We start from the raw sequence: 20,176 nt of genomic DNA on the forward strand, positions 1-20,176 counted from the left end.
TAGCGCAGTTGGTAAAATGAATATGCTTATATATCTAGAAAAATTAATAAGATCACAATTTATAAACATTTTGAAACTATTGAAAATAGACTTCCTGCTAGAACTTTCTTTGACTGTCAAAAAAAACTCAGGTAACGTTACTCACCTGAATCGATACAATCTTAAATATTTTGTGTAACGTAAAACACGTTTGAGTCCAAAGAAACTATGAACTTATAGAAACATCCTTGACATTTCTTTTTCAATGTATATTATAAGTATTTTATGTATTCTAGAATAGTTACAACCTCTAAATATGAAAGGATTCGCGATGTAACTGTGAATAGAGACGATTTTCGTCATTTACGTAACTGATCGGGCAAATTCTTAGCGAATAAGTGTGTAAATAGCATCGAAAATAATTAACACTCAGAGTATAGATATAATGTGTTGCAATAAAAGTGTACAATGATGTAAAACCTGTTTCTCTAAATTCACATAACGTTTAATTGTATGCGTGAAAATTAATAACGATGACAATACTAACAGAAATAGCTTTGTGGATAGGTCTTTCATAAAAACTGCTTGTAATAATAAACATTTTACATTGTAACTGTTTCAGGCTGTTCGGTATCCGAAAATTGAGCGTCACTGAGCCACGTCACCGTTAGTTTTCACTTCTGTTTTCCTACTTCGATCTCTGCTCTTTAACAATTCCACCGGTATTTTAAGTATATTTCTACTTTGTGTATCACATAACGTTGCTCCATACGTGCAAATATGCATAGAAAGTTACGGATATTTTTAACGCATTACAAAATAAATACATTCCGACGAAGTTTCAACAAAGACAATTCGCCAACATAATATTACTCGTAATACTTTTTAGCGCATCGGATAAATGTTTATAAATAGAATCAAAAGTGATACCTGGTCTAAAATGCGACTTGGATAGATATTTGTTCAATCGATAAAATTACGACTATTGCGACAAGGAAAAGTTTTCGAGTCTGTGCAATAATTCATTAAAAAAAAAGAAAAAAAGAAAACCTTCTACTTCTACTTCAATCACGAATGCGTATAAAATCTATTATATAATTATTTATTCAAATATTAAATCAATCGTTTAATAAACCACTTTAATGTTCTGTTTTTCGACACAAATAAATGATAATAAATGATAAATAACGTAAATGAGAAGAAATGCAAAATCAATGTGTTGCAATTATCATCGTTGTTGTTATTATTATTATTATTATTGTTGTTGTTTTCGTTGCGAAATTCAGCGACAATCCACGGACGGGATATTACAATAAATTTTCCAATTTTATTCGAGTGTTTACCTTTCTAGACACGTACGAAAGGCGTGCCCGTAGAGGATCCACAGTTTGAGCGTCACTGTCGAACAATAACTTCGTGCCGCGCGAGCTCTCAAAATGGCTGTCCTCAGTTATTATTACTTCGGGGAAAAAACAAATGACGGCGCGCTTACGCTACGCGAGGAGAGCCAGAGCCAAGGCTCTTCTTCGTATAACGCACATCGTCTGTATTCGTTAGGTGTGTACGTGAGGTGTGGGTGTGTACTTGCCCACGCGTGCAAGATCCTCTACGTTTAAAATTGAAAACATCAAAGCATATACTTTCTATGCGCGTTTCGGAATTTTGGTTTTGCTCAAACTGAAAATATCTTTCGTTGCACGAAACACAACGTGTTTAGTCTAACAAATAAATTTTTCACGATTTCTTCAATTGTTCGTTTACTAAACGTTTGTATACGTATACATTTGTCAAAGTCCAGTTTAACCGAACTTTCGATCGTTCGAAAGATTGGCACAAACGTTACAAAGGACACGACCGTGTCAATCGTAAAGTTTTCCGACCAAATTATCGTCGATCGTAGTTCAGACAGCACGGCAACAATAAAAACATACTTCTTGCCCTTAATGATGTATGAGGATCTGTGTATGCTATATCTCTTTTTCTCGATTTAGAAAATCAGAAATATTTACCCGTAAATCTCGCATCAAGCGGTCCTAAGGTTCGTGACCTCTTGTGTAAAAGAATACGGTAGGTACACCAAGAAGATAAACGGAAAAATAAACGTCAAATTCCGTGCACACTATTGTATGAACTAGGTAGATAATATACTACGGTAGTAAACTGTACAGGAGGAGAACGACGGCACGGTTCGAACTTTGTCAAATCGAATTGTGGTGCGTGTGTACGTACATGTACATACGTATGTATTAGAGTTACATAAGGCCGCCTTGTGTTAAAAGGCAAAAGCAAAGTGTACGAAAAGAAAAAGGAGGCTCACCGTTTGAAATGCTCTCGTATGCGATCCTCTCGGATGTTTTCCGGCAGATTTCCAACCCACAGGTGACGTGTCTCTCTAACCATTTTGCTCCGAACTCTTCATTTGGGATCGGATGTTGTGGTATCGTTTGGCGGTACTGTACAACGACACACAACTTCGACCGACGTTAATCACGGCACACTCTTGCCACCACACACTCACACACACACAGGGCAGAGGCACACACACCACCGATATTGAATACCACAAAACACTGGAGCGCCGGGTAAAGGAGAAGCTCTTTTCTCTTTACTGAACTTGCTTCCCTTCCGGATCGGTGTTTCACCACGAAATCAATAAGTAAATAACTGATCTTTTCCTCGGCTTCACGGCACAATTGATATATATTCCCAATTGGATCGAGGATATGAAACTTTCTAGCTCGTAATTACAACTCACAACACACACGCGACAAGAAGAAACGTAGAAACCGTTAGGTTACGTTACGTGTATACCACACAACGAAGGAACCAGCTTCTCTCCCACTTCGACACTCTTTCAATTTAATCACTAGCAACAAACAGATTATCACTAGTCACTAGCCGGAAGGTGACCCCAGGGACGATGATGAGTGCTGTCGTCAGGGCAGCACCGTGGAACGATCGGCCAACAGGATAGGGTGGCTGCGAAGACCTCGTGATCGAACTTTCGGATCGTCGTGATGCACGCTGCCGACAACCACAGCAGCGATGATAGCGATAACAACTGTGACGATGGTGATAACAGCGACGGCGACGACACTGATGACGATGACGATGATGTCGATGTCGGCAGCGGCGACGATGTCGATGATGTCGATGTCGGCAGCGATGATGTTGGCGGCGGCGGCGGTGGCGACGATGTCGATGTCGGCAGCGACGATGTTGATGTTGGCGTTGGCGGCGGCGACGGCGACGACGGCGGCGACGACGACGACGGCGGCGACGACGACGACGGCGACGGCGACGGCGGCGACGACGACGACGACGACGACGACGACGACGACGACGACGACGACGGCGACGGCGACGACGACGGCGACGGCGACGGCGACGGCGACGGCGACGACGACGACGACGGCGGCGACGACGGCGACGACGGCGACGACGACGGCGACGACGACGACGACGACGGCGACGACGACGGCGACGACGACGGCGACGACGACGGCGACGACGACGGCGACGACGACGACGGCGACGACGCCGACGACGACGACGACGACGACGACGACGGCGGCGACGGCGGCGATATCAACCACAACAACCACAAAGAAGAGGAGGAGCCTCGATAGTGGACACCACTGATGGCAACGGCTAGAAGGATCAGAACCGTCGCCGAACACCACATCGTATACCACTGAATCGCGTATGAAGAAAGACGGTTAATTACACGTCACACTAAGCACACCGGGCACAATGCGCGGGCGATACATCCCAACGCATATCTGCCAAGCATCATCACACTGCTTGATTCTCAACTTTGCTCTCGTTTCCTTGCCACCATATATAACACTGACCAACAACAACTTCTTCGGATCCCCACGGGACCGTCGGCACTTCAGAAAAAAAAAAGAAAAAGAAAGGATAAAACGATCTATCTACCAGAGGCAGACGACCGTGTTGACTTTTCTTCTCTCGGCAAATACAACGTGCAACTTTTTCCTTTTTTCACTGCGCGCACGAGACACTGTATTCCTTTTCTTCTCCGTTTTCCCCCTTTATCACGACTTTTCTCCCTTTTCTCATACTTTTCACTAATGCACGTAAGAGACGATCCTTTCACATGTCACTGTATCAACACCGCTCAGCATCTTCGTCACTCGGAATTGCAAGTTGGTCGTTTGTTTTCGTTGGTAAAAGCGAAGTGCGGTTTTTCTCTATTCTTTGTTTCTTTTTCTTTTTTTTTTTTTTTACTTTATTTGTTTCTCTTTCTTTCGCGATCGGACGCGTCGTGTCACATAACAACGTCGTGTTGATCGAGGAAATTAATGGGTACGTTTTGGCTAGACTCGATCGCTATACGATACAAACACGTTTGTATATGTACGTTTCAACGCACTCGCTTCTCGTTTACTCGAGCCATGTAACGCGGATGGAGCTTGGCTTTTGCTCCTTCTCACTGCACTACACTACTCAGAGTGACGTCACCGTGGCGGGAGCGTAGTATGGCTCGCCGGCTAGTACGGTTGTCGGCCGCCTGGTGGGGAGGGCAGCGTAGGGGAATGAAACGAGTCTACCTCGGAAAGCGGCGACTTGCAATCGCGATCGTCGCCCGCCAGCCGTTGAAGTGTATCGCTGGTGGGTTGGGAGTGACGGGGAAGTGGGGACTTTTGGTACGTCCCTGGAGGGGCGAGTGAGTGGTGGGACTCGCGTTCGAATCGAAGCAAGGACAGGTAGGGAGAGAGAATTCGTGACTCCAAGAGAGAAGGGATAACGGGTCGAACGAGCTAACCCGAACCCCCGACCCGCGCTGCGACCGTTCAGAGCTGTGTTTGTCTCTCTCTTGTCCCTTCCCAATCCTCCCCTACTCGCGGCTTCACCGACCCCAGCGCGGCTTTTCCCGTCTCTACCCTACGCCGTTTCGCTCTTCTTGTCACGCTAAATCGTCCCGCACCCCAACCGAACCTATCCTCTTCTCCCAACCCTGCTCTTCGCATCTCTTTACTTCTCTTCTCTTCACTACTCTTCTGTTCTCTTCTCTTCACTACCTACCCTGTAATCGTCTCGTCCTCTTCCCCCGTAGCTCGCGCCTTCTCCGCCGGCCGTGTTTGTGCGCCATCTTTGTTCCACGGTTAGTCCCTCTCTTTCCATTCCGCTCTCACCAGGGCCGTTTCAGGGGCAACCAATTACCCGGGGCACATCGGTACTTTCTACCGAGACAATAAAGACGGAAAATCCGATTATTATGAAAATAAAAGTACTTAGCTTCGCGACGTGGCCCCTAACCTCAAGGAAGTAACGATCAAACAAACGCGTTGGCCCGACTGCGGCCCGTAACCTGTTCAAATACGATATTTATCAGCCTGCGCTTGGATGCGCTTTGTATGCAAATACCTTGGATGTAGAACGTCTGTATGTATATACGTGTATAAATATAAACATAAAATATAAATATAAAACGTATTTCTGTCTTCTTTGAAATAAAAACAACATAGGTATATATGTATATGAGTCTATACGTATGTAGAAATTGTAGAACAGAATTTGCTGCGACGATAAAGTTAATCCTTCTCGAATGCTATAATTCAACGCAACATATGACAATTGTGTACGTAGCGATACAATTTCCACAAATTAAATTCATTATTATTATACAAAACATGTAAACATTATATATTTGCAAAAGCGAGAATTGACACATGTATTTTATACGTATACTTGGAATCGCAATATAATTCAGTTTCGTCGAATTATTGGCTTATTTTTACCAACATTTCCGAAAAGTAGCGAGGCACTGGTACGCATCGAGCCGGACCTGGCCTTTGCCTCCTCTTATTTAGCTTTATCCGTTAAAATCGCATCAAAGTCGTAGATTCATGGCGTCGATATAGTGACTGTGAATTCACGAAATGCACTGTTTCGTTTGTCTCTTACGTATCGTATTTGTTCTAGTGGTTTACAATGATTGTGCCCTATGACGTTACACGATTGGCGATAATACCAAACATCCGTTTGTCAGTACCTCATCAAGGTTAGAGAGAGCGATTTCCTTCGAACTTGGATTACATACTTTGTTCGAAAACGAAGACAGTTTCACAAGTGATTCGCAGTTGAGAACTTCGAACGAGAAACGCCTATTATGTGTTCTGTAACGGTGATTTATAGTTACCTCTTAACGAACTCACAGTACCCATATATAAAAGTGTTCGTTGTATTCAATTTTAAACAGTACTTGCTGTTAAATAGACGTACGATTGATTATGTATAACGTACTGTGAGGGTCTTTTACGTATGATTTGTTATGTAAAGCTTTGTAAAAGGTTATGTTATAGTATTTTGTATTATTCTTAAATACGTATGTATATACTCGTGTATAATTTATTTTCCAAATTTTTGGTTAACTTTTTATATCTCAATTTCATTGTGATAAAACAATCAACAAGAATTTTATATAAAAATATTTCGTGTACGGACACTAATTTCTGGATCTTTTAAAAAATATCAGTTCAATCGTACAAAATTTTGCAGAATCCATTTAATTGTGCAGAAATTGGTCAGTTAGTGCAAAAAATGTTGATAAGAATCAGCGCTAAAACAATGTAATCAATTGGTATAATTGTAATATACATACTTGCGTAAATTTAATTTCGCGTCATGATGAACAATCCAGTTTTATTGAAGTGCAATTAAAATGTTTTCCGATGCCACATATATCCTTTTTCTCTTTTATTTATAAATTCTTTAAATATACTATTGTGATTAAATATCAGCGATGGTGAGGACATCTTCCAATTGACTAAACTAATAATTATCTTACAATCTTGCACTCAGTGCCATCTTTAGGAGGCACAGATATTAAGAATTTATAATGTACTAACCATAAGCGCGAATCAAATCATTTCATCACATCTTGTTTGCGTCTGTGGTTTCACCATTGAATAAATCTATGAATTAAATTCTATCTTTACAATTAGTCAATGGCATAGATGAGGTATGAAAGAGATGTGACTTGTAGACAATTTTTTTTGATTCAGTAGAGCGTAATGAAATATTTTCTCAATTAATTACCATTATATTCGATAAAATTTTTCTATAATTTTACAGGTACTGTTTGAGATTCAATTAACAATTGAGATTTAATTAATTTTCGTAATAAGGACAGTGTTACTGATTTTATTGTTTTTGACAATTGACGACGAGTGTGACATAATTTTCATATTTGTCGCAGTAGATCACAGAGGGCGTAAAATACGAGACTTAAAATTATATACGACGTCACATCACCAACTAGTTGATAGTCAATGGGCAATATTTATATGTAACTACTCTGTCGTTAATCGATAATAATTAAATATCGAACAAACAATATTGTTTACTTTATACAAGCATTTCCATCCCTAATTTCCATTCTTTGTTACTGGTTCTTGTATGATTCTAACACCTAACCTCTCCCGTAGTTCAACCTCAACATTTGTGCGATTCAATTTAATACATATATGTATTAAATTCAGAGTTTCGGTCTTAATTGTATATTTTATTGCATATAAAAGTTGAAGAGTCATGTCATTGCACGATAAACATTCAAACATCTCGGAACATCCAGAAGAACCATCCATTTTATCGTCCGATGCAAACGAGCGAAAGTTGGCACGCAGACTTCGCATACAACGACGTGTACAAGCACGAGATAAGTAAGGATCGGATAAAATTTCAATATGCACAGATATATATATATTTTATATAGTAAACGTACTACACACTATAAATTTTTTGTCAAAGAAAAGGTAATATTCATATTTTTATAGTTTAAACGCAGATGCAGCCAGAATTGGATAATTGTTATTTGTTATTTGGATGTATTAGGCGTCAGGTAATACGTAATAAAAATGTTAGGTGCCAATTACCGCGGGCAATTTAAACTTGATCGTACGTCATTGATAAGGCGAAACAATTGTTGTTACATTGTAATTTTTGGTATAATCGTAATTATGTTGGGGATTTAAAATCTTTTCACGCCGCTCATAACGAAAATAGGTGAATTAGTTGATGATTTTAATATGTAATCACAAACTAATTAGGGACGCATAGTACAGAATTGGCTGGAATATCGTATAACTTTACAATTATGAACATGTACACGAGTATGTTGCGAAAATATATGCAGGTAATTTTATTGTGACAACTTTATTCTTGCAACTTAAGTTTAAGTTGCAAGAATAAGGATAATTTATGTAAGAATAAGAATGAGAGAAAATTTCATACACACGTACAGTTATTAAATTATTCAAACAATCATTCCTTGGGGCGAATATTCAAGAGGAAAATACTCTTCGTTCATAATATTGTTACCGCATGACAAAGAATACGCGCCAAATATTTTTCGTATCTCATAGACATCATAGACAATATATATAATTTTTTGATGTTAGACAGATAAAAGATCCGGATGAAAAAGTCGAGGAAATAACACCCATCGAGAAGCAAATACTTGATAGCATAGAAGCGTTGGAGAAGTTAGCCACGGAAGGAGATGAAGTGGTACGTGCAATTTGAGTCAAGGAAATAATTACTTATCAATTCTCTTGAGTTAACAAACAACCATAGTTAATCGCAATAAAATGTAATTGCTTCGGTGTACGCATTGTGTGTCAACATTGTGAATAATATTTTGACGTAGGTTGCAGGTGTTCGAGTGGCGAATGACGCGAAGGAGTTGCAGAGGCGAAAAGAGATGCAAGAGAAGAGAGAGGAGTTGTTAAAGGTAATAGAAGAGGAAGGCCAAAAGTCTATGGAGAAGTATCATGAAATTACGGAAAAATGGCCTGATATACTTGCTTCGAAACACCCGCTGGACATTCACGATGAGTTGGAAAAGCAAAATACCAAATGCCTCGAGATCCTGGAGCAGAAGGATGCGTTGATCGCGGAATTGAAACAAGAATTGGACAATGCTGATTTACAATACACCGAGGATGTGAAGAAACAAAATGAGGATATTGATTTGCTCATCGAAAGAATGGAGAACCAAGTGGGTTTGTTCTTTCGCTACGTACATAATTTCTTTCAAATGTACTTACCTCTTATGTGTTTTAGATACGAACGATGACCAAAGCTTATCGCCGAGAAGTAGAACTGATCGAAAGTGTTATCGAAATGGAGCGAAAGATGCTTTTGGAATCCTCTTTAGAGAAATGGAATGTATTATTTAAAAAGCTCAAAGACGATACGTTCAAAGCAACGGAGGAAAGGAAGGAAGTGATGCGCGAATACGAAGAGGAGATGCAGAAAGTAATGATACAACACCAAGAAGAGTTTAGGAAGCAAAAGATCATGTTTGAGTTGGAAATACAGAATCTTCAGCAGGAAGTGCAAAATATGAAAGTCTTTTGCATGATGAATATTGAAAAATTAGATTATAATTATGCAGTGCTGAAACGACGAGACGAAGAAAACACCATCGTGAAGAATCAGCAGAAGAGAAAGATTAACAAGCGCGTATTAGCAATTATAATTGTTTGTTCTAATCTGTAATTGTTTGACAATATTACCTTGTAAACGTATGTTTACGTTTTCTGTAGGCTTCAGGATGTTATTAACAACTTGAAAAAGACTTACTCAGATTTGGAAGAATCGACTAGAATGGAAATTCAAAAGATCACGAATCAAATATTAAAGTCGCATAGAGCTATACAAGACTTGGAAGAAAAGTCCAACAATCTCGCCGAGATCAACGATAAAAAGTACATGCAAATATGGGATATGAATATTAAAACTGCGAACGAATTAGTTGACAAGGTGCGTGTGATTAATTATATGGACTATAACGTATGATATAAATATAATTACTATAGCAGGTAGCAATATATAATTGATAGGGATAGCTCTGTTTGACAACTATATTTCAGATTTTGACGGCAGATAGAATCATACACGAACAATTGTTAATAATGGAATGGCAGCCACCGGAGAAACAGTTGTTGAAAAAAGAGGAATTACCTTCGTTTTGCGGAGCAATGTGTGCCTTAAAAACAGGTATAAAATTTGACAAATAAAGATAAAGCATCGTTTTATTAACATTCTCTTTTTTATTATCGTTTAAGAACAAGAGGAAGCTAAACAGAGAAAAATAATAGCCAAATCATACAAACCAGCGACTACTTTAGAAGAAATTAATTTGGAACGGCGCTTATTAAATCATATTCTAAAACTGATTTCTGAGCACTGTGATTATCTTATTGAAGATACTTTGAAGAATTTACTTTCTGATTATGCGGAAGAGGATAAATTATTGATTCGATTGGATAAAGTGTTCGAGGTATAAACAATTGCGCTCTCGTGCCAAGTTGAGATATGAATACAATTGAATTTTTAGGCGCTAAAAATTACGTCCGAACAAGAAATCCAATTCTTATTGAATTTTTTTTTAACGTACGCGTATTGCCCCACTTGTACGACCAAAATTGTAAGTACACCCAGTGTTTGTGGACGGTCTGGGGAAATTACTGAAAGTTCTTCGTCTTTGTACGTGAGAAATATTGTTGATCTTTAAGAAAAGATCAGAAGGCTGATAGAAAATTTAATACAAACTATTCATAATGAAAATATTTTAGGACCACTTTACTTGATATTTGCGGCAGCGATACACTTGATGCGGAAGAAGCTAAATTAGTGGCAGCTATGGAAGAAGCACTTTGTTCTGAGAAATTGCATGACGATGGACATGAAAGTGATATTGGTACAAATGAAAATGTACCAGAATCTTCTTCGACCGAAACACCGGTTGTAAATGCACAAGTCTCAACCTGTGTATCTAAAGGCATCATTGAAGTTACTGACAGTGTGTAACAAAAGTCGATATATCTTCAATACTTTTTTTTTTTTTTCACTGACTGTTGCTTTTCGATTTTACATGAAATTTACTTATCGAGGCAAATTTCAGTTATATTTGTTCATGCAACGTATAGATTTTATTTTTTAGCGGATGGCGAACCAAAACGATCGTTAACGTGCAACAGAGGCCACTTGTTGACGGTTGAAACCGAGATCGTTTCAAATGCATTAAAAGATTTCGTGGAGAGGTACGAGTTCGTTAAGAAAGAAGCTTCGCCTGATAAAAAAATAATTAAAGAAAAGGTCACGATATCACGTAATATAACGGACAACGATATAATTGATTTTTGGGAACGATATCAGAATATTTTTTCAAAAGACAAGGAAAGACTGTGGGATAATCTGTTGGTTGGCCTTAAAAAGTATTATGAAGTGTTGAAAGAAAGACACCAATTAAATGCTGAAACGCAATCGTTACGGAAACAGAATGCGGAAATGCGTCGTTTATTAAGTAGTTGTACAACACAGGTAATGTTAAAATAATGTAAACGATATTGCTAATTTATAATTATATTGGATGTATTTGAATTTCAGCTTGAAAGCGCGTGAACAAATAACGGAATGAGAAGAAAACGGAGTTTTGAAAATAAAATTTTCACGTTGCAGGATCAATAATCGAAGACTATAGCTTTTATTATTATTATGCTTACAACATTATGTATTTTTTCATTAATTTTTAAATGGACATATATATACATTCGTTCATTAGTACCTATTTGCACTATTTCATCTAATGTCAAAGATAACCATTCACACGTATGTAAATTTTTAACACGACACCCGCATTTTGTTTCAACAATTTTCTTAGTTGATAAGTATAGTTAACAAAAAACTTGTATCTTTCATACGAACTAATTGTGTTCCAATTATATGCATATTTACATTATATATATTCCAAAGAAATAGTGCGAAGAGGGAGATTTACATTTTCACGTGGCAGAATTAAAAAATTACATGTAGCATCATATGGATATTTATACTATATATATGCGTGTTTTTAATAACTAAAATTTAAATTTCAAATTGATTTCATTGTTTAAAGCGACACGATTCCAATGTTATTTATACAAAAAATATTTTTTTATAAAGAATAATGTATGTATATTTAAGTAATTCATACGTGTATTAAAATAGAGATATTCATTCTATTACATTATTTTTTCTACGTCTGATTTGTGAAACCTCCTGGTACAAAATTATTTGAGAGCGATTGAACAAGATTCCTAGGATTTACGCCAGTTTTAGGCTTTTTCCAATATGGGAAAAATCTTTTCTTCTTCTGAGTTCCAGCTTGTTTTAATTTACCGGTGTGTTTCTTCGATGTTATATGCTGCAATTATATACATAAATTATTATTAAGTGGTCAATAATTATTATTTGTTATTTATACTTTTTTGCTAAGAACATACCACATTGTACTGTGTCAAAGAATTGAAGATTTTGTTGCACATGCTGCATGAAAGTGATACACCTTTAGATACAGGGGTTTCCTGGATATTTATGGTAGTCGATGTCACTGAACTGCCAACATCTTTGCCAGCCCACCCACCTAAGCATCAATGTGCGATCAACACTATCTATGTATCACAACCGCTGAAGCGGTTACGTGTGATAATAAATCAGCTTGAACACTACATTCATGCCATAGAAAAAGCAACCATTAATACAAAGAATTTTTAACCGAGAACCACCATAAAATTTTAATGACGAATATGTACAAGTATGCGAAGTTTACCTTTTCAAAATAGTATATATAATATATTATCTAAAATTTCTCATGAAAATTTCAATTCTATCATTTGTACCATATACTTGCGATAAGATATTAACAGTTGAAAGAATTGATATGTACATTATACTTTATATAAATGAAATATAGTTAAAGATAAATGGTTGTTTACAAAAATCACAACTGATTTTATTTCTAATATAATTTAAAGACTGAATTATTTAATGTTATTTTCTTATAGAAGCAGGTTAGGAATTAGGATAAAAAGAGCATTGCAAGAAATTAGAAAATGCATCTGCAAGTTATACATTGTTAAAAGGAACGTACGTAATAAAACCGAAGAACAGGAGGAGACAACTTATTAAACGATATTAATTTTATTAATCATAATATGTAACTTGTTATTGAGTTATTTTATAACAATATGCTCAAAAATAAATCAATAATAAATAATAAATATACAATTTTCGTTTGATAGAAATAAATAACAAGTAATACAAAATAAATAAATAAATAAAGAATAAATAGTAAATAATAAACAACAGCAAATTATGACAAATATATTATAACAAACATTATCACTAAGCTTTTCAATAGTGACTTTTAGATTAAAGCTTTCAAGCAAAATTAAGTTTCCATTAGCTCATAAAAACAGGTGGAAAGCAAAAATAAGCAAGACTGTTAAGCATGCAAATGTAAATATGAGTAGGCAGTAAATTAGTACAACAACATTCTTTTCTATTATTTTATCCATACACATAGTGCGACTAAATTTAAACCCATATGGTAGCGATTTTCGTACCATATAAGGTTTATTACCTCTCATGGCTTTCTTTTTGTGCCGGCTCCCTACAGAAAATGAAATTCATTTAATGTTTGAAACACGTAAGTGAACAAAATAACTTTTAATTTGTAATATACCATTTAAATGCGTTTGAAGTTGTTGTATTGAGTTTAGACACACATTACACACATTGCATTTCAATCCATTTGTTTCTTCATCTTTTGTAAATGCTACTTTGGTTTCTTCAAGAGATGCCATTATATTTTTGGATCTAATCTGCAAAACAAGAGCGTAATCTCTACATTTCTGATTTGAGGTCTTTTGGTCAAAATTTATAAATGATCTTTCTTTTTTTTTCATTGCATGTGTGTTACCTCATACCTCAACTTTTTATTTTTTTTTTTACAGTTAATTGTCTCACAATTTTATTTGTCGTTCACTTGTACAAACCTGTTTGGCATGTCGTGCTCCTTGCAAATGTGTATCTAATACTGTTTGGCTGGTAAACGAGAGATCACAATCATCACATCGAACAAGGGGTTTCTTCGTTGGCAAGTTTCCCATTATATTATCTACCACCGCTTTGGTTACAGGATCATTGAGGCCAGGACTCATTACACTTTCTGAGGATACGGCCATTTTTAAAACTAGAAGAAAATTTAACACACAAATTAGTAAATTTATCAAAATAAAACAAAGTTACAATCAAGCATGTAACACAGTATCTAAGAGTACACGATCAAACATGATTTCTTGATAATGTAAAGAATGAAAATTATGTTCGTACAATAGTGTTATCATGTTGAAATTGAAACGGTTACAACTTGTTTCAAAGTTGCAACAAATGCGTATACGGAGTGTGTACACTACTTTGAACCAGAAATGATTATTATTAATATTGTAATTATATTAACTTAAATATACCTACTTAAATATACAGGATACGTATGCACGTACACGTAGAAATTATTCAATTGTATATTGTTCAAGCGTTTCTATCGAGCTTTGTACATATATCAGAGTCAAATTCACTGATGCTCGTAACGCTAAATGCGTAAATAGTAAGTTCCACAGTTTCTTCAATGAGTATCGAAAAACTACGATTTCTGGCGGTTTTCGGCGACGATGTTTATACCTAAACGATAGGACGAGCTACTTCTTAACAATACCTCGATACTTTTGATACAGGCTTTCGAGTTGGTTGCCTGCTGTTTTTAGGAACATTATATCCGGACATTAGTGACTCGGTGTTACATTTGATAGGCTGTAAGAGTCTCTAGAATGTCGTCGCTTAAGGCGCGTTTAGCGATTCGTATTGTGAGTCGAGATACTGCGCGCTATTAATTTAACAGGCACTCGAACCGAGATGTGCGTATTTACACGATGTCGTTTTTTCTCAAGGTCGATTAACGTAACGATCGTTCTGAAACACGTGAGTTAAACAGTGATGGATGATAGTATTTGATAATATTCGAACAAACTCGGTGACCCGACTGCTCCTCTCGCTGAATTTTAGTTATGTATACACGTAGTGTATACACAATTGCAAAACTTTCGTTTTTAAATGAATCTATATTGTTGCATGTGTATCTATATCGTACTTGTATATTGTGTCGCCTATGTATACACGTATGTACGCATGTATACACACGCATTCCGTTGCCAGTCGGTTTGAAATTTTTCGAACGACGTGGAATCGAAACAGTTGTAAATCTGTAACTTGTAGAAAGAAGACGTGATGAGAGACGAAAGTTCCACGTTTCACGCTATTTTACGTTTCAGGTACGCGGACGACCGAGGAAAATTGTGTAGGAAAGTTGTTTGGTTAAACACCTAGTGAGTTGCAACGGCCGACAGGGTGAAGCGTCTAAGAGATAGATAGAGAGAGAGAAAGACAGAGAGAGAAAGAGAGAGAGAGAGAGAGAGAGAGATTAAGGTTATTTGTATGGGAAAAGTTGGTCGATGAAATATGCATAAAATCAAACAGGTGAATGAAGCTTTGCGATGGATCGATCCAATCAGCGGTTTTGAAGGTGCGAGGTTGGCCGTGGTGGAGCGTGATATTGGCGGTTGAAGAAGAGCAGCCAATTAGAAAAGTTGGCCGAGTATCGTCGGTCGGTACTCGGGTGTCGCGTGTGTTTGTGCTAGTGTATATAGGTGACGGTCGCGAAATATAGTAGCAGCCATCTTATATTTTGTGTCGGAGAAAAACAATTTGGCCGTAGAAATGTTTCGCGATTGTCCGTGAAGCCGCTCGAGAACGGGAGGCGTGCGCTCGATGAGGCGTGACGTTTTTCGACCCTAGTCCGGACCACTACATTAGCAAAGGTTCGTAGAAATGCTGCTTTCTTGCTCAGCTACGGCAAAAGCGACTCCCACTTGCGAGGCGCTTGCGGGGAATCCGGTTTCGCAGTCGAGATATTCCGCCGTTTCTGCGGTCGCTTTTTTAAAAATAGAGTCGCCCGTGTTGCTCCGCCGCTGGGTTACGTTCTGTTGACGACGGGGCCGTGCCGTCTTCGAGTGGTCCGCGTAAAAGTTATGCAATCAGCTGATCATCCAGCTACCTTCTGTCACTTGTCAAAGCTAAATGTCAAAGCAATTGGTCTAACCTGACACGCGTGTATGTACATACGAGTCGGGCATGCATGATTACGAGTGTAACAGCATCGTTGCGAATTTATCTGCTACAGCCAGTGTCATAAATGGCGATTCATAGAGGTTCCCTGTCATGCAGGTGGATTGGTACGCAGGATATGAGCAGCTTGTCAAGCGCAACCTGACTCTGCTCCCCCATCAAGAAGCAGCGCAGCAGCAGGAGCCGCAGTCGCAAGAGCTGGCTCAGCAGCAACAGACTGATATAATGACGTCCATGTTCGAACAACAAATTAAAAGCGAACCCATGGGGTTTTATTCTGTTGCTTCCAGCCGGTCCGATGGTTCCAACTCCATGGTGAACTTGTCGGACGACCGTGAGGACCTTTCGCAGCAAGAAAGTCACCTGCAGGCTCAGCAACAGACTACGCTGCAATTGAGTCAGCAACAGCAGGGCCAGCAACAGCAGCAGCAGCAGCAGCAGCAGCAGCAACAACAGCAGCAACAACAGCAAAGCCAGCAACAGAATCAACAACAGCAAACGCAGCAGGGTCAACAACATCAGCAGAGTCAGACCGTGCAGCAGCCCGAAGTTCCAAGCCGTCAGTCGACCGGGCAACAAACTGTGAAAGAAGGCTCGAGGTCGAAGCCACAGCCTTGCAAGGTATGCGGCAAGGTGCTATCCTCCGCTTCGTCGTACTATGTACACATGAAGCTTCATTCGGGCAACAAACCATATCATTGTACGGTGTGCGAAGCAAGTTTCTGCCGGAAGCCGTACTTGGAAGTGCACATGAGGACGCACACAGGAGAACGACCCTTCCAATGTGAGCTGTGCTTGAAAAGGTTTACTCAGAAGAGCAGTCTTAATACTCATAAGCGGGTACATACGGGAGAGAGGCCGTATGCCTGCGACATTTGTCAGAAACGTTTCGCGGTGAAGAGCTACGTGACGGCACACCGTTGGAGTCACGTTGCCGAAAAGCCATTGGTGTGCGACAGATGTTCCCTCACGTTCACGTCAAAGAGTCAATTCGCAATACACATTCGTACCCACACGGCAAGTACCACGTACGAGTGCAACATATGCGGACGTACGTTCGTACGCGACAGTTATCTCATACGACACCAAAACCGAGTACATCGCGATATGAATCAGAGCAGTACCAATCACAATCCAGCGACGCCGCAGAGCGCCGGTGACGGCACGCCGGGCACAGGCTTCGAGAGTCCAGTTTGCGATTTACGGTACAGCGAGGGACCTTCCACGTTGGACGGCTTGGCAGGTTCGAAAGGAGGGATCGCCGCTGAAATCGCGAGTCTAGCCAAGCAAAATAATCTTCAACTTCCTCTGCCGTTGCTACATCCGCAGACTACCAACTAGTGTTTAGACGAGAGCGTGTCCGAGTCTCTACCGCAGCATCAACAGTCACCGCAGCAAGTAGTATGTCCCACCTCGGCGTCCTCGCCGTTTGCACTTAATTCACCCGTGTCTCACGAGCACGTCACGTCGCAGAGTGTCTACCAAACAACGGGCTCCTCCAGCTCGCTGGACAGCCTCAATTCCCAACTCTACCCGCAAATGTCATCCCCCGTTGATACGTCGGAGTCGCATCATCAGCCGCATCATCAGCCGCACCATCAACCGAGTCATCAATCGAATCACCAGCCGGATCGTCAGCCGCATCAGCAACCGCATCAGCAGCAGCTGCATCGCGGCATCCCTCCGCCAGGGGTTCTGTATCTCTACGCTCAGTACTCGACTACCAGCAACTCTCCCATCTCGTACCCCGAATATATTCAACGCAACAATGAGTAAGTTTATGCCAGTTTATGCCAGCAGTTACGATTTTTACCACGAACCGAGTGAGACGGACACCTCGATCGCGTCTCGTTTAATGGTGCTGGTTGAACAAAGTGCCTAAAGAGCATCCGCTTTCTGGATCACGACGGATGCTTACTCGTAATTGTCGATTAACGACTTACCATTTACCATTTACCACTTACCACTTACCACTTACCACTTACCACTTACCACTTACCACTTACCACTTACCACTTACCATTTACCACATACCACTTACCACTTGTCATTTACCATTTACCATTTACCATTTACCATTCGTCATTCATAATTAACCAAACGATTTTTACGCACCGATCAATTTGCATTTCCATCTTCCGACAAGAGAACCGAGTGGATCAATTGTGAATTGCACGTGTCTCCCGCTTACGTACCTACTATGGACTTCTCGGTCCATTTAATGGATCATCTCTACAGTCTACATTACGTATCGCAACGTGCGTTGAACAGCACCGTTCCAAGGGGCGTGCACCACACCAACGACGATCGATCCGTTTCCTCGATCGAGTTTCGATTTTCTTCGTTTTACCGAATCTGTCGTGGTACATCGATGTTAGCATAAACTAACGCGCGCCGACATTTCTCGCGACTTTTTCCAACCGCTCTATGTTTGATTTACCTGTTTTCCAATCACATCTGCGAGTACATATACATATATATATATCTATGTGTGTATATATATATTGTGCGCGAACCATTACACATACACATATTTATATTATATTTTTAAAGGAGTTTAGTCACTTGGATCTGTGATATAGATAGTAATTATTATCTACAACGTTTAAACTATTGGTTTACTATTTTGATGATATCAAAAAGAGAAAATGAAAAAAAAAAAAAAAAAAGAAAACAAATGGAAAGCAATGTCACGGAGCGACGTAGCTATCAGAGTTTAAAAGGACATTGGTCTCTACCGAAGATGTTTGGTAGACACCCTACTATATTACTTTTACAAACAAACAAGTGAAGAAAAAAAAAAAAAAACAGGAACATTACCGTTACTAACCGCTACTCTTACTACTATTACTAGTATTACTACTATCACTTACAATTAGTAGTTACTACTACTACTATTGCTGCTACACTACTACTACTACTGCTACTACTATTACTAATGCTATAGCACTATTAGTACTATTTCTAATTTCTACTAATACTAACATTCTCCCACCACTATCATTATTACCACCACCACCACCACCACCGACATTTTCCCAACTATATATCAGTCTCTCGCTATTATTACTATTACTACTACCACTTACCACCACCACCACCACCAACACTAACAGTGCTACCATGATTATTCTTATTCTTACTTATTTTTATTCCTATTCTTATTATTATTATTATTATTATTATTAGAGACACACAATTGTCACTTCATTTCAGCAACATATGTGCGTAGCACATATCTCGACAGAATTTATAGCCCCAGTCGTCATAGTTTCTCTTTAGCTTTAAACCCTCGTTGTTTTATCAGTCTATTTCCCTTTCCTTTCCACTTTCACTTGTCTCTCCCCTCCCTCCCTCTTTGCCTATCTCTCCCGTCTTCGTCTCGTTCTTTTCTATCCGTGTTTCTTTCCTCTCTACGCCACTTCGTTTGTTTTTTTTCTTTTTTTGTGGTATCGCTTTGGACTAATTTTTTCCCGCGTGCCCCACCTTTCTGCTAGTGTCCAAACCGAGCGGCGAAACTTCTGTCTAGAGGGGGAAGGGGGTAGACGGTAGACGTACGCCGGTGTACACTTTTTTTTATCACGTAGGACTACTGTGTGTACAGCTTATACATCAGTTCCATAGGGTGTACTTACTTTTCACATATCGAAGTGTACTGTACACGCAAGATACATATTGTACATACGTATACATATATATATATATGGATGTATTATAAAAACGACGAACGGATGTGCAGATCGTAAATTCTAAGTAATAGGAGTGTAATAGCAGGGCTGTTGATTTTTCTTTTTTGACTATTGCTAGATATTAGTTTTTAGCGATTACGATTATCATTACTATTGCTATTACTACTATTACTACTACTATTATTACTATCACTATTACTATTACTACTATTACTATTACTACTACTACTACCACTTATAATAATAACAATAATAATAATAATAACAGTAACAACAACAACAATAATAACAATAATCATCATCGTCGTCATCGTTATTTTCATTATTGTTGTTGTTGTTATTATTATTATTATTGTTAACGTTTCGATTATTACGAGCATCAGTAATTATTATTATCGATCATTTTAACGTTACACGCCACAAAGCTTACAACAGCAAGCGGGGGAGCCATGACAGCCGCGAGCCAAAAAAAA

At 38.9% G+C, this 20,176-nt stretch overlaps 4 protein-coding genes across 14 annotated transcripts in view; 2 read left to right on the forward strand and 2 right to left on the reverse strand.

Moving 5' to 3' along the window:
* Nucleotides 1-2,382: 2,382 nt before the first annotated feature.
* On the reverse strand, nucleotides 2,383-3,772 carry LOC122528735 (putative protein TPRXL). Its single transcript, XM_043654173.1, has 2 exons — nucleotides 3,748-3,772; nucleotides 2,383-3,243 (listed from the first exon to the last, which is right to left on the reverse strand). Exons 1-2 carry the CDS (start codon nucleotides 3,770-3,772, stop codon nucleotides 2,867-2,869), a joined length of 402 nt encoding a protein of 133 aa, XP_043510108.1. The 3' UTR covers nucleotides 2,383-2,866.
* A 2,022-nt stretch (nucleotides 3,773-5,794) lies between these two features.
* On the forward strand, nucleotides 5,795-11,559 carry LOC122528739 (dynein regulatory complex protein 1). Of its 3 annotated transcripts, none has more exons than XM_043654180.1 (12): nucleotides 5,795-6,967; nucleotides 7,081-7,667; nucleotides 8,406-8,514; nucleotides 8,654-9,004; nucleotides 9,070-9,467; nucleotides 9,555-9,771; nucleotides 9,882-10,008; nucleotides 10,077-10,291; nucleotides 10,349-10,497; nucleotides 10,587-10,813; nucleotides 10,955-11,334; nucleotides 11,401-11,559. In XM_043654180.1, exons 2-12 carry the CDS (start codon nucleotides 7,537-7,539, stop codon nucleotides 11,413-11,415), a joined length of 2,319 nt encoding a protein of 772 aa, XP_043510115.1. In that variant the 5' UTR covers nucleotides 5,795-6,967; nucleotides 7,081-7,536; the 3' UTR covers nucleotides 11,416-11,559. The 3 variants fall into 3 exon arrangements, with proteins under 3 accessions (XP_043510115.1, XP_043510116.1, XP_043510117.1); XM_043654181.1 differs by having other exon boundaries at nucleotides 10,958-11,334; XM_043654182.1 differs by lacking the exon at nucleotides 5,795-6,967 and having other exon boundaries at nucleotides 7,557-7,667; nucleotides 8,410-8,514.
* LOC122528744 (zinc finger protein 385B-like) lies at nucleotides 11,467-15,193 on the reverse strand. 5 transcript variants are annotated; one of them, XM_043654191.1, is made up of 6 exons: nucleotides 15,031-15,193; nucleotides 13,830-14,026; nucleotides 13,517-13,655; nucleotides 13,415-13,444; nucleotides 12,276-12,415; nucleotides 11,467-12,196 (listed from the first exon to the last, which is right to left on the reverse strand). In XM_043654191.1, exons 1-6 carry the CDS (start codon nucleotides 15,032-15,034, stop codon nucleotides 12,029-12,031), a joined length of 678 nt encoding a protein of 225 aa, XP_043510126.1. In that variant the 5' UTR covers nucleotides 15,035-15,193; the 3' UTR covers nucleotides 11,467-12,028. The 5 variants fall into 5 exon arrangements, with proteins under 5 accessions (XP_043510126.1, XP_043510127.1, XP_043510129.1 ...); XM_043654192.1 differs by lacking the exon at nucleotides 15,031-15,193 and adding an exon at nucleotides 14,308-14,665; XM_043654194.1 differs by lacking the exon at nucleotides 15,031-15,193 and adding an exon at nucleotides 14,374-14,602 and having other exon boundaries at nucleotides 13,830-14,029.
* An 80-nt stretch (nucleotides 15,194-15,273) lies between these two features.
* The window catches only part of LOC122528741 (zinc finger protein 717-like), a 24,565-nt gene continuing 19,662 nt past the window's right edge, over nucleotides 15,274-20,176 (forward strand). For 2 of the 5 annotated variants that reach the window (XM_043654184.1, XM_043654186.1), the window contains exon 1: nucleotides 16,108-17,786. In XM_043654184.1, the coding sequence (XP_043510119.1) occupies nucleotides 16,108-17,355 (1,248 nt within the window). In that variant the 3' untranslated portion in view covers nucleotides 17,356-17,786. Of the gene's footprint in view, nucleotides 15,708-16,107; nucleotides 20,166-20,176 lie in introns of those variants that run through there. The other 3 variants (XM_043654187.1, XM_043654188.1, XM_043654185.1) reach the window with 3 other exon arrangements.

The sequence above is a fragment of the Frieseomelitta varia genome, unplaced genomic scaffold (assembly GCF_011392965.1).
Source record: "Frieseomelitta varia isolate USP_RPSP 00005682 unplaced genomic scaffold, Fvar_1.2 scaffold_257, whole genome shotgun sequence".
Classification (NCBI taxonomy): domain Eukaryota; kingdom Metazoa; phylum Arthropoda; class Insecta; order Hymenoptera; family Apidae; genus Frieseomelitta; species Frieseomelitta varia.